Source organism: Gobio gobio (genome assembly GCF_949357685.1).
Source record: "Gobio gobio genome assembly, chromosome: 25".
NCBI classification, from domain to species: Eukaryota; Metazoa; Chordata; class Actinopteri; order Cypriniformes; family Gobionidae; genus Gobio; species Gobio gobio.
The window spans coordinates 16,191,821-16,207,306 of record NC_137121.1 but is presented as its reverse complement, the minus strand read 5'-3'; the positions used below and the strand labels follow the sequence as shown (position 1 = coordinate 16,207,306).

At 37.7% G+C, this 15,486-nt stretch overlaps 1 protein-coding gene across 1 annotated transcript; it reads right to left on the bottom strand.

Moving 5' to 3' along the window:
* Positions 1–704: 704 nt before the first annotated feature.
* On the bottom strand, positions 705–14,358 carry dnajc24 (DnaJ (Hsp40) homolog, subfamily C, member 24). Its single transcript, XM_079809016.1, has 5 exons — positions 14,266–14,358; positions 13,919–14,030; positions 7,138–7,276; positions 2,224–2,292; positions 705–2,138 (listed from the first exon to the last, which is right to left on the bottom strand). Exons 2-5 carry the CDS (start codon positions 14,024–14,026, stop codon positions 2,005–2,007), a joined length of 450 nt encoding a protein of 149 aa, XP_079665142.1. The 5' UTR covers positions 14,027–14,030; positions 14,266–14,358; the 3' UTR covers positions 705–2,004.
* Positions 14,359–15,486: the final 1,128 nt, after the last annotated feature.

The window sequence follows — 15,486 nt, the reverse complement described above, 5'->3', positions numbered from 1 at the left end:
TATAAATATGGATATTTTATTTACAAAAACGAATCGCTTCACTTCAGAAAGCCTTTATTAACCCACTGGAGCCGTGTGGATTACTTTTATGCTGGATAGATGTGCTTTTTCAGGCTTTAAAATCTAAGGTACAATTCACTGCTATTATAAAGCTTGGAAGAGCCAGGATATTTTTAATATAATTGTGTGTTTGGCTGAAAGAATTTTGGGGATAATAAATTATGGGATAATTATTTTTGGGTGAACTAACCTTTTAAAGGTTTGAGCTGAGATGAGTTAAAAGAGCGAACATTTTTCCAACTGTCTGCATTAAATGAGAAACCATGTGAGCAAAAAAGGTGATGAAAGTTCATTCAAAGAAAAGGGTCCTATCTTCCTGCTCCTTGGAGCGCAGGGTTTGCATTAAAGGAAACTCTTTTCAAAGCTACCTGCGAACAAGAACCGGGATCAGTGAAAGTCTTGCTTAGTTAGACAAAGGTTTTGGGTTACCGTTCACACAGATGTCAACAGGGAAAATAACGTGAGAACAGTCACCAAACAACGAAGAGTCATGGTTCCACTGAAATGGTTATGTCATTTCTCCCAGAAATACACATCAGTGTATATTTAAATATTGTTCCAAACATTTAGCAAAAAAAGCAATTGCAATAGCCAATAATATATACATTAAAAAAATATATTAAAAAAATAGAAATACATAAATTGAAATTCTGATCTATTTTATGAACACTGAAATAATTTGGTTGACCAACATACCGATACATAATCACAGTGCACTCAAGTAATGACTAGAACATTAAAGAAATCTTTACCATGTAAATCTTTATGAATTATTATGATTCTTTAATTTACAGTAACAGACATAAAGGGACATTCATTCAAAGAAACACAGCTGCCCAACTGACTGGCCAGAACCACAAGTGCACGCAAGGTTAAAAGTTAGATCCCCTCAAAAATAGAATAGAATGATGATGTCCATCATTGCACTATAATGTGTTGTTGATCCTGTCTGCACATATAGGGGGAACTGAGGACTTAATTAGAGATTTGACAAGCCCACTCTCCAAAAGTGATGAGATTATCTGTAATTGATGTCACAGTCAATTACAGTTCGGTCCATTGCCGGTCCACTGGCAGGTCTAGCCTCGGATCAGGCCTCAGGACATTGATGAAAAGCGTGGTTTTGCCCCGATCAAGCTGTTTCTACTATGGGACGACAGATTTTAGCAAACAGCCTAATGACTGTTTGAAGTTTAATAAAGCCATGACCCTATTCCAATGCCACAACCTTGCGGATCCCCGAAAATTGAATGGACCAGAGAACAATAATGCTCGAAAGAAGGCCTTTTTTGACCAGTGATGTGTGGAGGGAGTTTGTGACTTCATTGTTGGAGGAGGAAAAAGTGCATTTATTTGCATGCAAACAAAGTTTAAAAAAGTGAGCCGTCTGGTCCTCGCAAACACAGGGGAGTGAAAGGAGGGGGCTGGGGAACAAACAGCATGTTTTTTTTCTTTTTCTTTCGGTAAACGTCTGGTCTGTAAAAGAGCATGTCTAGCTCAGAGGAAACAACCAAGGGCTATCTGAGACAGTGAGAGTCTAGTGTGACCCAATTCTGGAAACAGTTATTTGGTGATGCACTTGCTAAAAGGTACATGTGAATGAAATATGCTGCATCCTTACACAAGAAGAAAAAAAAAAGGATAATGGGAAGGTTTGTGGTCACTTTAAGGATTTATGTGGAGACCATTGAAAAATAGCTTTAAGAAAGAAATGATTTGAAAAAAAGAAAAAATGTTTAGTGTATACTGTGAAATTTGAATCCATCTGATAAAAAATCTGGACAGTTCCTTAAAAAAAAACCTATATTTCCTCATAGGTGCCAGGCTCAGTTATGAATGGGGCTGACTTTCTGTTAAAATCTACTACGTGTCCATAGAAGTCCCTTTTTAGAAAAGAGTTAAATAATAGTCCAATAAGAAACTAGCCTAAAGTATCCAAAAGTGTCATGTAACCTTCTTAACTTCAATGCTGAGCGAACAGGAATTGCAGCACACAACCGTTTCCATTTCTTCTGTGTCATCCTTCTCCAAGATGAATTCTCCTCCACAGCGGCAGCCGTACGTATAACACTCAGTGTCTGAAAAAGAAGAGATGCTTTAGAATTATAACCCATATTTATAACATATAATTGTAAATTGCTTGAGAACAGAGTTCTGACTAACCACAATCCCAGTTCATGTCGTCTAGTGTTATATGAGCGTCCATTGGCCAGCTCTGTTTCAGTTCATGTGCTGCAGAGAAATGTAATATGAAGATGAAGTCAAATTGATGATCAATCCAGGATGAAGCAAGGAATTAGACAATATGCTCTCTTTCACAGTCCTTTTAGCATTGCATTTTACAATAACGCTGGGGAATGCAAAACATTATGACAAAAAACTTACTAATAAGAACATATATATATACTATAATAATATATTTAAGTGTTCTCTGAAAGTTGTGTTTCAATTACCACATTGAATTTGTGTCAAGAAAACAAGCCACAACCTGAAACTTTCAGCTTTCACAAGAGTGTCTGGAAGAGTCAAAGCATCTGCAAAAAGTTTCCAGAGCAATCCTTGCTCGCTGAAATATTTAAGCAATAATTACTGAGGATTGCTGGGCCGCTGTTCCACTTATAAGAGATTTAGAAAAATGGAAGCTGCAAAGTCGTCTGAGGTCATTTAGAGTGTCCTAGTGAAGCCTTCATGTCTCCTACTGCTGCTATGAATACACACAAATGAGTCATCTTAAAATATTCATTGAATATTAAAACAGGGAATGCTCTGCTTTAAAGGCTGCTAATAAGTGAATTTGAAACTAAAACCATGTGTGAAAAAGTGCAATATGACAATTAATTGTCAAGAGGCCGAGAATGAAATTAGATCTCTTTGCTTCCTAATGAATTAAGGAATCAGAGACGCGACACTTCCAAGTAACGGTTCTTGTCCCTTTCTGGCAGCCTGTCTGAGATATTGGCAATTAACAGGTTTGAATGCAACGTTTTATCAGGCTTTCGTTTAATTAGTTTAAAGGAATGTCCTAAGTAGGTGCCATTTCAGTTCTGGCGACTCATTCCCTATAGGTGCAAAAAAGAAAAGAAAAAAAGAACTTGACAATGAAATGAACTCCATCTTTAAAATGAGTAGTCCGATATGTCTTCATTCACCTCAAGAATATGAATAACATTCGGATATTATATTTAGCAAAAGCGAAAACTGATGGGTTACAGTTATGCAACACAACAACTTGATTCAATTACCTCAAACTATAGAGTACCCCAGAATAACCTCCAGTTATGAACGTTTCTGCTCAGTCATTAAATCAGAGATGCATAAACTGATAAGAGGTATAAAGACTTATTCCAATGACAGTAACCATAAGTCAAATGCTATCTCTACTTATATCTCATGAATAAGACCCTGTTCATGAATATTCAAGACTGAATACATTACTGATAAGTAGAGTGCATGAATATTTATAAATACTATATATATATATATATATATATATATATATATATATATATATATATATATATATATATATTGCAACTGCAAAAGTTAAACCCAACCAGACGTGGCCTTTTAAATAGAGGCCACAGTATTTGACATCAAACCTTGTCTGGTCAATATTGACACACATTTTGTTGTCCAGTTAATGACTGCAGGGCAGGCTACTTAAGTTGGATAGGGATTAGTGTATCCTTTGAGCTGGCCAGAATCAATCTCAAACTTAATTAAAACAGACCATAGACTTCAATTGAGAGCTGAGATTATTTGTACATCCATTAAATTATGAACTGTACAGTTTATGTTCTATGACCTGTGTAGACTTTGCTTGTACCAATACCGACAAACCAATAATTATTTTCATGTTATGATAATATACTATATTACCTAAAAATAAAATTAATCATTTTAAATGGTACAGGTTAATTTAGCCATCGCATCTTAATTTACAGTTTTAACATTAGCATTAGACGATGGCCAAGACAATTTTAATATAAAAATAGGGGAAAATAAGCACACACAATTAAATATCATCAGTCAATACATGCAATATGGACTAACAACAATAGAAAAATATTAATAAATAAATTCTTAATATCAGTCCTTAATCAATATTGTTTTTATGAGCGAGTCATTGAATTATAAAATTTTAAATAAATCATTCAAATTAATCCAACATTTTAAATAGACTCCATCAATTAACATTTTGTCAGATCATCTAGTAAATTAGATTTATTATTTTTAGGTTCATTTATCATTTATTATTAATTGGTGATTCTCAATTTATCCAGAACCGTGCAGCTCTACTATATAGGAAATAAACTTGTTTATGTGAGGGTTGTGTAGTTTGAATCATCGGCTTTACATGAATTGTATGCCTAAATTTATAATATACACAGTTTGAGAATCATTTAATATAATTATCATAATATCTAAAAGAATATTTGTTTTGAAACCCCCCCCCCCCCCCAAAAAAAAAACTATCATCTAATACTTGCAAATTAAGTAAAAAAAAAAGTGTGTCTGATATCAGAAATAAAGTCACTGCATCTAAATGAGGAGGTCAACTCTATCACTCCTGCATGTGCAGCCTAGACGAGGCCTGGCTTTTCTTTGGACGCTCTCTAAATGTCAATTCTGTGGCTGTGGCGATCCGCGTTAGCAAGTAGCGGTGCAAAGTGTTCCCCCCCAAAGGCGATGCCACAGCTCCCCAGTTAATGGCGCACAGGACCCTGGATGTACACTTATTGAAGGTCCTAATGGAGGGCTAGGGGGAGCTTGTTCCTTAGGCGAGAGAGGAGAGAAGCAGACTATCACTTCATGTAAGAACTGGCCATGTGTGACAGACCTGACCTACATTCTCTCTCGCTCTCTCTCTTTATTCCTCTCCTCCACTAGTACCCACAATTCTAGCTACGCTCTTCTGTAAGGAAGCATCTGTCCAGACCAAAGACAACAGCTCGGTTCTCATTCCTTCCTTTGGTATTTTAAATATTTCAGACAATTTTAGGTTGCCAAAGGGCTAGTGACAAATCTGCTTTATGCTCTTAATAAATTATCAACAATGAATGATGACTTTTTATTTTTCAGAGTAAACATGAGCTGTACTCATCAGTGCTAGACTTGTCTGGGCTGCATTTCCCAAAAGCATCGTAAGTCTAAGTTGATTGTAGAACAATTTCCACCAATGGTCTCTCTACAAACAACTTAGGCGTACGATACTTTTGGGAAACGCAGCCCTGGATAGCATTGCTATGACTATTTATCAAGTCAAAAGTGCCTATTCCACGTGATATCAAGGTCCCTAAATACGATCGCTTCTTCACTTTTGAAGGCCCACTAAAGTGCCTTGAAAGGCGCAGCATTATATAATGTGTTGACGTAATTTCCACTGAAACAGGAAAACAGGGTTGGACATATCGGACAGCTCTTCCCCTTTTTTAAAAAAGCCAATAGCGTTTCGTTTATATCACAGCTTGGCCAGAGCCGTGGAGCTCGGTAAAGCTGCAGTTTCCTCCTAATCTCTAACCGTTTCTCCTCCATATCGCTTTAAAATACAGCATTATGTGAAGAATTCAAATGGATCCTATACATTTTCAAATGTTCTTGCACATAAGATCTGCTATGTGCTATTGTTAGTGTTATCAAAAGTACCTACCGCGATACCAAGTCGGTACTGAAATTTTAAAAATGTGACACTTTGAGCGCTGTTGAGCTCAACCTCTGACTGGCCATTGTGCTCACGCGCTCATCGGATGTCTCTGTGATTGGCTACAATGATCAACGCACGGGAGTGTTTGAAAGCACACAGAATTGTTTGAAAGTGTTTTGAAAGTAAGAGCATTTGAAAGCACAAGCAGGCGTCAACCAGCAGACCGGTAGGCTGATAGGCGTCTGCATTCAAACGCTCCCGTGTGTATCTGTGTAAGCGCTCTGTGAAAAGCGTCATTGATGTATATTTATAACATGTTTTTGATACGCTGGTCATTGTAGCCAATCACAGACATATTTGATGAGCATGTGAGCACAATGGGCAATCGGAGCTGTTTACAATTCCGCTCAACGGTGCTCAGAGCGTCACATTTTTTTAATTTCAGTACCGACTTGGTATCACTGTCGGTACTTTTGATAACACTAGCTATTGTGTCTCTGGATCAGAGCAGACTGTGTGAATGTGCCCCAATGGAAAGCATATTTAAAGCATCTGAATTGTTCCCTATCCCCTATATAGTGCACTATGTGCCATTCACCATGTAGAAAATAGTAAATGTGTGAACAAGTGACCAATTTTAGCCACTGCTTCTATTAATAATGTAGGGAGCGGGACTCTTCAAAAAGAAGCTGAAGTGCAGCGTGATGTCATCAAAATTGTTGATCCATATTGGCGGAAGTGAGAGACTGTAAGTTTTGAATGCTTATGTCTTCTAAATGCGAATTTTGTCATTGTTTTGGAGCAGACTAGCTTATAGATAACAGTAAGGCTAACATATTCATACTAAAAGCCAAAAAACATAATTATAGGGACTATTTCGACAGATTTTCCGACTACATTTGTCCATAGTGTAGCAATATATGAAGCACCGCTCGCACAATATACACTTCCAAAACAAAGAGCCTTCTGTTGGTCAGCATGGCGCATTCACTCGACCAACTTGAACAAGCAAAATCTGCGTGGAAAACTTTTTTGCCATTCATGAAACTCCCAATCGCGCAGATTCCAAAATTCGACACAATGAAGCGCAGATTCCAAAATTCGATACAATGAAGGGTCATTGCATCTAAACAATTCTTCCAAAAACAGTACTACAGTAGTTTCAATACTGAATGAAACGGAAAATTCCAGAGTATTCTGGGTGATTGCTTGGGTGTTGCTAGTTGAACAATTACCAAACAAATCCCACTTGATATTTTGGCCCCCAAAAATCCTTAGTGTGGTCACTTAGCAAAAGCATTTACTGAACATTTATGAAATTCAATACAGCATAACCCATCTAAACAAAACTCCTTCAAATACACTGTAGTAGTTTCAGTACTTAGAAGGTTGAGACTGAAAGTGCACAAGAGGATAGACAGGAAGGAACGTACCACGTAGTTGGAGGTTGTATTCCTTCCTGCTTTCCTCATTACTCAATATCTTCCATGCCTGGTCGACGTCAATGAATCTCTGCAGGTGCTGCTCCGCCTCCCCTTCTGAAACGTCCGGCCTCTGCTTGTCCGGGTGAAACTGCCAATCAAAATGCAGAGTGATGATAAAGACAGAAATGATAACCAATGACAGTCATGCTTGATTGAAACTATTATGTAATTAAGTCAGAATACAGAAACTGTCAATATGATTGGAGATACAAAAGGTAGAATAATAAAAAAAATTTACACGAGATGACAAAACTTGACGCAAAGATCATGGGCAATTTGCTGATGGACTTGCAGTGTGTTTGGACAATTTACCAGAGAAGGCAGACCATGGACACTAACACAGACAATGGTGCAAAAAAAGGCGAGCTATATATCAGTTAGGACAGATATGTCTTTTCAATGACAAGACTGGGCAGAGTAGACAGTTAGAAGGGCAAAGGCCGCCTCTTTCCTCCAGCCAAAAACACTAATGCAATCCCCACTTTGTGTCCTAAAATATGACAGATCTTACCGTAACATCACAACTTCACCAAAATAAATATTTTTTACCCCGAAGTCTGATGCAGCTTCCCTAAAGGGAGTTTTAGGGGTTATTTTGACAGTCCCTTCTGGCCTGGACAGATCCTTACAGTATAAAGTCATTCTCCTTGAGGAATCTTCGGATTGTGGGCTGTGACTATCGATTAATGGGGGTCGAGGGTCAGCTGAGCCGTGGGGCACCTCATTCGCCCACTGGAGAAGAGCAAGGTTGAAAGGGGCAAATGGAAAACAACTTAGATCCTTTCGAGCAGGCATTCAACCAAACTCTGATTATGCTCTGGCACAGGCGAGCACAGCATTGCATGTGTATGTGTTTGTATTTTTGTATGGTCGCTATAGTTCAGAAGCCGCATCTCCGCCAAAGTCGGGTAATGATGCATCGGGTGACACTGGGCTACAATAACCGACAATCTGGGGCAAGCCAATTACTGTCCACAGCGATTATATTTTTAATTTTAAGTAACAGGAAGACTGAATTCAACTAATCATTTCAAGCAATTACGTTTAAAACTAATTAAAATTTAAGGGTGCCCGTTCTCCGTTGTTTCCCGTTCATCCCCCCTCCCTCCTCGCCCCTTTCTGTTTGTGTTTTTGTTGTTGTTTTCACTTTGTTAATGGGCGGTCAGAATGCGATGAGAAGAGGAACAGAAAAGCAACAGCAGCAACAAGCCAAAAATTAACTTCCTGATTGAGAGAATCATTAACCATTTCTTGCCATTTTTCCAGTGCGGTTGAAAGAGGACACAGCGCTCTGCCGCCTCGCAGCCCACTCTCAAATATGGTAAAGAGGGGAACTGAAAGATCCTTAAATATACTGACGTAAATCATTCATTGTGGCCATCCAATTGATGGAAGGCTTTTGGGAGTGCATTCACTCCAGCACTAGCACTTTCACACGCCGTCATTGGATTCTGAGAATTTCAAGTTGGTAAAATGCAATAAAAGCATCCTTTTTCACTCAAATCTCGGTTTAATTAAAAGTACCAGAGTAAAAAAGACATTAAGATTAGGAACTGCACAGGATACCAGCTAAGAGGATTAAATCGATTTGTGTTTAGGATGCTTCAGATCAGAGGATGAGAGAATGACCAAAGCTAAATAGCTAAAGTGAAAACTTGAGCCGTAAGTGAAACTTTAAATCAGCAAAGCCATGTAGAATAATGCTGGAAATATAAATAAGTATAATATAATGCACCCGGTGTTAACCTAGTATCTATAAAATATCAAACTAAGCCTTGTGCTTCAAGTTTGAAAATTAGATTTTAATGAATGCTCACAACACGGAAAGTCGCATGCAATCTCCATTTGTAAGGGGTGTAATGAAGTTGCATGTGCGAAAACTACACTAGCTATATGTTTAAATATCAGAATTGCTCTTTTTATTTCTGTGGTGTGGCAATCTGAACCATCACCTTTCCCAAAGTAATATGTCCAACATCTATTCTCAGCCAGCACAGAAAAGGAAAAACAGCTCCTCTCCTGAACCCTGAGAATGGTTGCGCAAGCTTGGCAGCACAATTTCTCAGTTACCTCCAGCAGGACGCCAGATTCTGCTAGAGAATTAGACTCTCTCCCCAGTGGCGGAATCGGAGATAGGGTTTTGCTTCCCTCTACTCTTTGTAGGTGAGCTTGAGGAGTCAGGACCACAGGTGTGAAGTGCAGCTTATCCCTGGCAAGCACATACCGCTGCTCCACAAACATCTCCCTGGGTAGTCTTTTGTCAAATACAGTCCCTGTGAACTGAGTTTCAGGTCTGTAGTAACAGAGCGTTTGATTGAGTGTCTGATGGAGAGATGAAGATATGCTGGGCTGAATTTGAAGAGCAAGATATTTTAAAAAGTAAAAATGCATGAATATATTTGTAATTCCTCTAAGCTTAGGCATCTAAAAAACAACATTTAAACACAGTGCAAAAATGCTATATTAATTTCTAAAATGTCCCTCATTGTATTAGGCATGGTTCATTATTTTTTTCAATATTATTGGACTTTTTTGAAAGATTATCATCCATGCTGAGTTGGTACTCAAGAAACTTTTCTTATCATAAATTATTTTTCAGGATTCTTTGATGAATAGAAATTTAAAAAGAACAGCATTTATTTGAAATAATGATGTAACAAATGTCTTTACTGTCACTTTACTGATCGATTAAATGCTTCCTTGCTGAAAACAATACAATTAAATAATAGTAATAATAGTAATAATTAGGTCTGTGCGATATTTAAGAAAATGTGATACCCTTGTTATATAATGCAATATTCGATATGCGATACAATATTGTTTTAAGTGTGTAAAATCTATTTCTTGAATGTCTACATGAATACTCATCAAGACACAAAAAAAGAACGGCTTGTGCGCACGTTTCGGTGTGTGTCAGACAGACAGTAGACACCACAAGACTGCAAGGAGTTGTTTTTTGCTAATTATTGCGTTTAATAACTCTTTTTAAAGTCAAGTAAGTCACATAAGTAACAGTCATGTGCCTAGTCTATTCTCTGCTATATGCGTCAACCTAAAATGTACACTTTTCACAATGTTGAAGTAGCATATTAAAATCATTCAGATATTGCGTACCCTTGCGATAGGTACATTTGCGATATTTTGATAATTTTGATATATTGCGCAGCCCTAATAATAATAGGTAACACTTAATTTTAGTGTCCTTACATATACTACATGTACATATGCTACATGTACTTACCATAGTAATAACAGTAAATTATGCATAATTACATGCAACTAACTCTCAACCAAACCCTAATCCTACCCTAACCCTATAGTAAGTACATGCAGTTAAGTAATATTACTCAGTACTTAAATATATCATTATTCATTACACTGTAACAATAACACCTTAAAATATAGTGTAACCAAAAAATCTTACTGATCCCAAACTTTTGACCTGTAGTGATGTTAAAATATGTTATATATACACACACAATTAAATCCCAAAGTTGTTTCTTTCAGAATCTGGGCCCATCCTTTAAAAATCTAAATCCGATTGTCACATCACTCAAATAAATATACCTTATGAAAACCAATCAGATTTCACATTTGAATGTTAATGCTTACTATACTGTTTTCCAAAGCCATCTTAAGATGTATTCTGACTCAATGTTACAAACACTAATGAGGTTATCACACATTTGACTATAGTGTCACTCTACAATTTCCAGTCTGTATAGCTCAGGTACTTGTCATAAATACATAACACAACGAGAGGCTGGAGCTCTGTTAGAGCAGCCCGTCCTCCTGCCCCTCTGGAGTTACACGCTTTAATTGCTGTCTCTTTGCACGCATTGTAAAATATTCATTTACTGGGGCTAATGGAGCTTGGAGAGCAGGAACACAATATAAAGGGCTGGGCAATTTGGAGCACTCGCCAGCTCTAACAATACATCATCATCTCTCAGAGGCTGCGAAGGGAGCACTGCCACATCCTCCGCTGGGCTCTGGTGTGCTGCCTGCAGCCGCTTTCTGCTTCAGTGGAGAGGGAGGAGAGGAGAGAGACTGGGGGCACAAAGGCTACTACCATCACACTACTGCCACCTACTGTCAGGCTGATCTCAGAATGAATGAGGGAGGACCCTCTGCAAACAGTATAGATTGATTTAAGCCTGAGGTTACAATGACAATGCTGAATTCTGAATCAGTAAACAGTCTCCTGCCCAAAACATGAAGAAACCAATATTCGATGTCATTTCCATCACAAGATGCGGATTCGTTTGACTTTGACTGACTAAAAAAATTGAACTATCGTCAATTTCATTACCAATCACTCTCCTGCTGTATACTGTGTAAAGCATTGGACGGGAGTCTTCAAACTGCTTCTACAAATTGCACGGCACACATCCTGATTGATCGACTGGTGTTATGAGATTGCTGTAATTAAAATGGGTTTGGGATTAAACAAATCAGCTTAAGTATAACTTGACTGGGATAAATCAACCTGCAATGTGTATTAATGAGAAATACTGATGCCATTGATTAATTGTGCATATGTTTTCAAAGCTCGTATTTAGCAAGAACAATTTGCCCTTGGAGGAAACTTTGATGGGAGAATCGAGCATAATCTGCATAATCTTTATCTCGGTATGAATTTTATCACTCTAAGCTCAGTAGACATGATGCACTGCATAACATAGAGCATTTATTGTGTATTAAATTATTTATGTTTTCCAATACAGTTTCTTGGTCTGCACACTCCTGACCACAATGTAAATATTCGATACAAAAAGACAGTAATATTGTGAAATATTATTAAAATGTAACATTTTAAAATGCAATTTATTTCTGTGATGCAAAGCTGAATTTTGAGCATCGCTACTCCTGTCTTCAGTGTCACATGATCCTTCAGAAATCATTCTAATATGCTGATTTGCTGCTCAAGAAACATTTGTGATGATTAATCAATGCTGAAAACAGTTGTGTTTTTAGGATTCTTTGATGAATAGAAAGTTCAAAAGAACAGCATTTATTTTACACCAATCAGGCATAACATTATGACACTAACACTGATTATCTCTTCATCACGACACCCGTTAGTGGGTGGGATATATTAGGCAGCAAGTGAACATTTTGTCCTCAAAGTTGATGTGTTAGAAGCAGGAAAAATGGGCAAGCGCAAGGATTTGAGTGAGTTTGACAAGGGCCAAATTGTGAAGGCTAGACGATGGTCAGAGCATCGCCAAAACTGCAGCTCTTGTGGGGTGTTCCCAGTCGGCAGTGGTCAGTCTCTATCAAAAGTGGTCCAAGGAAGGAACAGTGGTGAACCGGCGACAGGGTCATGGGCGGGCTCATTGATGCATGTGGGGAGCGAAGGCTGGCCATCAAACAGACGAGCTACTGTAGCTCAAATTACTCAAGAAGTTAATGCTGGTTCTGATAGAAAGGTGTCTCAGTTTGTTGCGTATGGGGCTGCATAGCCGCAGACCAGTCAAGGTGCCCATTCTGACCCCGTCTACCACTGAAAGCGCCAACAGTGGGCACGCCGACGTGAGCATCAGAACAATGAACAATGTGCTGTACAAACAAGTCCGATCCATGGAGGCCCCACTTCGCAACTTACAGGACTTAAAGGATCTGCTACTAACATCTTGGTACCAGATACCACAGCACGCCTTCAGGGGTCTACTGGAGTCCATGCCTGGACGGGTCAGGGCTGTTTTGGCAGCAAAAGGAGGACCAGCACAATATTAGGAAGGTGGTCATAATGTTATGTCTCTGTGTAAATAGAATCTTTTGTAACATTATACATGTCTTAACTGTCCCTTTTGATCAATTTAATGCATCCTTGCTGAATATATGTATTAATTTCTTTAAGTTCTTTCCCCCAAAAAATAAACAAAAAAATCTTACTGACCCGAAACTTTTGAACAGCAGTACAATGTTGCAAAAGCTTTCCATTTCAGATAAATACTGTTCTTTTGAACTTTCTATTCTTCAAAGAATCCTAAAAACACAACTGTTTTCAACGTTGATAATAATCACAAATATTTCTTGAGCAGCAAATCAGCATATGAGAATGATTTCTGAAGGATCATGTGACACTGAAGTGTGGAGTAATGGTGCTGAAAATTCAGCTTTGCCATCACAGAAATAAATTACGTTTTAAAATATATTCAAATAGAAAAGTTATTTTACATTTTAATAATATTTCACAATATTACTGTTTTTTTTGTTTTTTTTTGTATTTTTAATAAAATACATGCCGCCTCTGTGAGTATTAGACTTCTAAAAACATAAGAAAATCTTACCAATCAAACTTTTGAACGGCAGTGTATGTGAGTGTGTGTGTGTGTGTGTGTGTGTGTGTGTGTGTGTGTGTGTGTGTGTGTGTGTGTGTGTGTGTGTGTGTGTGTGTGTGTGTGTGTGTGTGTGTGTGTGTGTGTGTGTATACCATAATGTATAATGTAGAGATTTGGTCCCTGTATATATAAAATGTATATTATTGTTATAAATTATTATGTCATATGATACACATCTTTCAGTGATCAGGCAGCATGGGAATTAAGCAAGAAAAACAATTGGATGCAGGGACAGTTTGAACCTGTTCAGAGTACAATTTGAATGCCCATGGCTCGATTTTCAGCTATGTCTAATTATTTTAATGCAACATATTTTATTTCAGTGGGACCAACCCCCCTGGTTGAGAACCACTGATGTATGGGAACATTTGCTGAGCACCTACCATGAGGATGAGCCTCTGATACTTCTGTTTCAGCTCTTGTATGTCATCTGTTGGACAGGCCCCCAGTATTGAGTACCAGTCTTTATGTAGACAACGGGAATCTGCCATAATTCTGCAGAATACAAACAGAATTGTAGAAGAAGGCATTCATTTTTGTTCAAAACAACAGGTAAGTGCAGGACGACTCGCTAACTTTTCATTTATAACATTTACATATTCATATTGACCATTACGCTTTAAAAGTAATGAGTACAGCACGTCACATTTAACTACTGAAAAGCATAACAAGTAAGATATAGATATAGTGTAGGATGATATCGTATAAGAGAACTGTCGCGCTTCCTAACCAAATATAAAGGCGTTTCTCCGATTCTATACAGCTGTCATTTGCGTTGGCCTTTCCAGTCCATGCTGCTTCCCGTGTGAGGGTTTGCCTCGCTCTTTAACGTCCTGACAGAAACACGTATGGTTTGAAAAAATCATATTTTATAACCAGACAGTGTTTTGAACAAGCCAAATTTCGTAACATCACAAATAATTCTCACTTATGTTTGTAGTTGAACAATTTGATGTCTATGTTTGAGCATTTCACTGCTCTCGAAGATAGCGGAACTTCTCAAGCCAACGTTTCTACACGGATGTTTTAGAGAACAACACGAGAGCGGGCACGCTGCTGCTGCATCTATGGAAACAGAGGCGAGCTGGAGGCAAACCAGCGTTTTAGTTACAGCTTGAGACGGCTGCTATTTTTCAGAATGTATTTAAATTAGACCCTTTTCACTTCTTAATTTGAACAATTTAATGTATAACAAAAATGTATTCCACAATGGTTCTTTCTTACTCACGTTTTTTTATTGGGATTAAGTATAAAACTAACTAATTGATTGATATGTGGGATTGTTAGGGGTGGAAACAGATGACTGGACATGCAGACATAAATATTGAAATTCAACAAATATTAAAGGTAACTTATTGTAAAGTGTTACCATACATTCTAATGATACAAAATCCTAAAGCACATCTTTTAAACCCCTTGTTCAAATACAGAACTGAGCTATACAAAAATTGAGACATTATACTATAATGGGATGTCATAAAATACTGATATTTCACAAAATTACAAAACACAACACTTCCATTTGGTAGCATATGTGTGATTGTGACATGTGATGCGAGAAAAGTTGGTGGATGTTTGTTAATTGTGCTGGGAATTATCTAAAATATCATGCGTAGCGTGTCATATCTACAGAGGGCAGAAAAAGAAAGAAAGAAGAAGAAAAGAAATCACACTGTGCACACCTCAGCCACTGTCTCCAGCTGCTAATTAACAAAGTCTTTAATGAGCACTGTGAAAGATGCCACATGTAACAGAGAAAACAGATTGTTTGTCGAGGCATGTTTACTCAATTTAGGTTTATTATGTAGCAATTAATAATTCCATGATGAAATGTACAGATTTTTTTGTTTGACATTTCAGATGTATAAGGCACAATAACAGCTGTTTGTTTTCCTGTTTTACTGATGCATGTAATTCGTTTGTGTAATTGTACTTCGACTCTTTGAGGGCA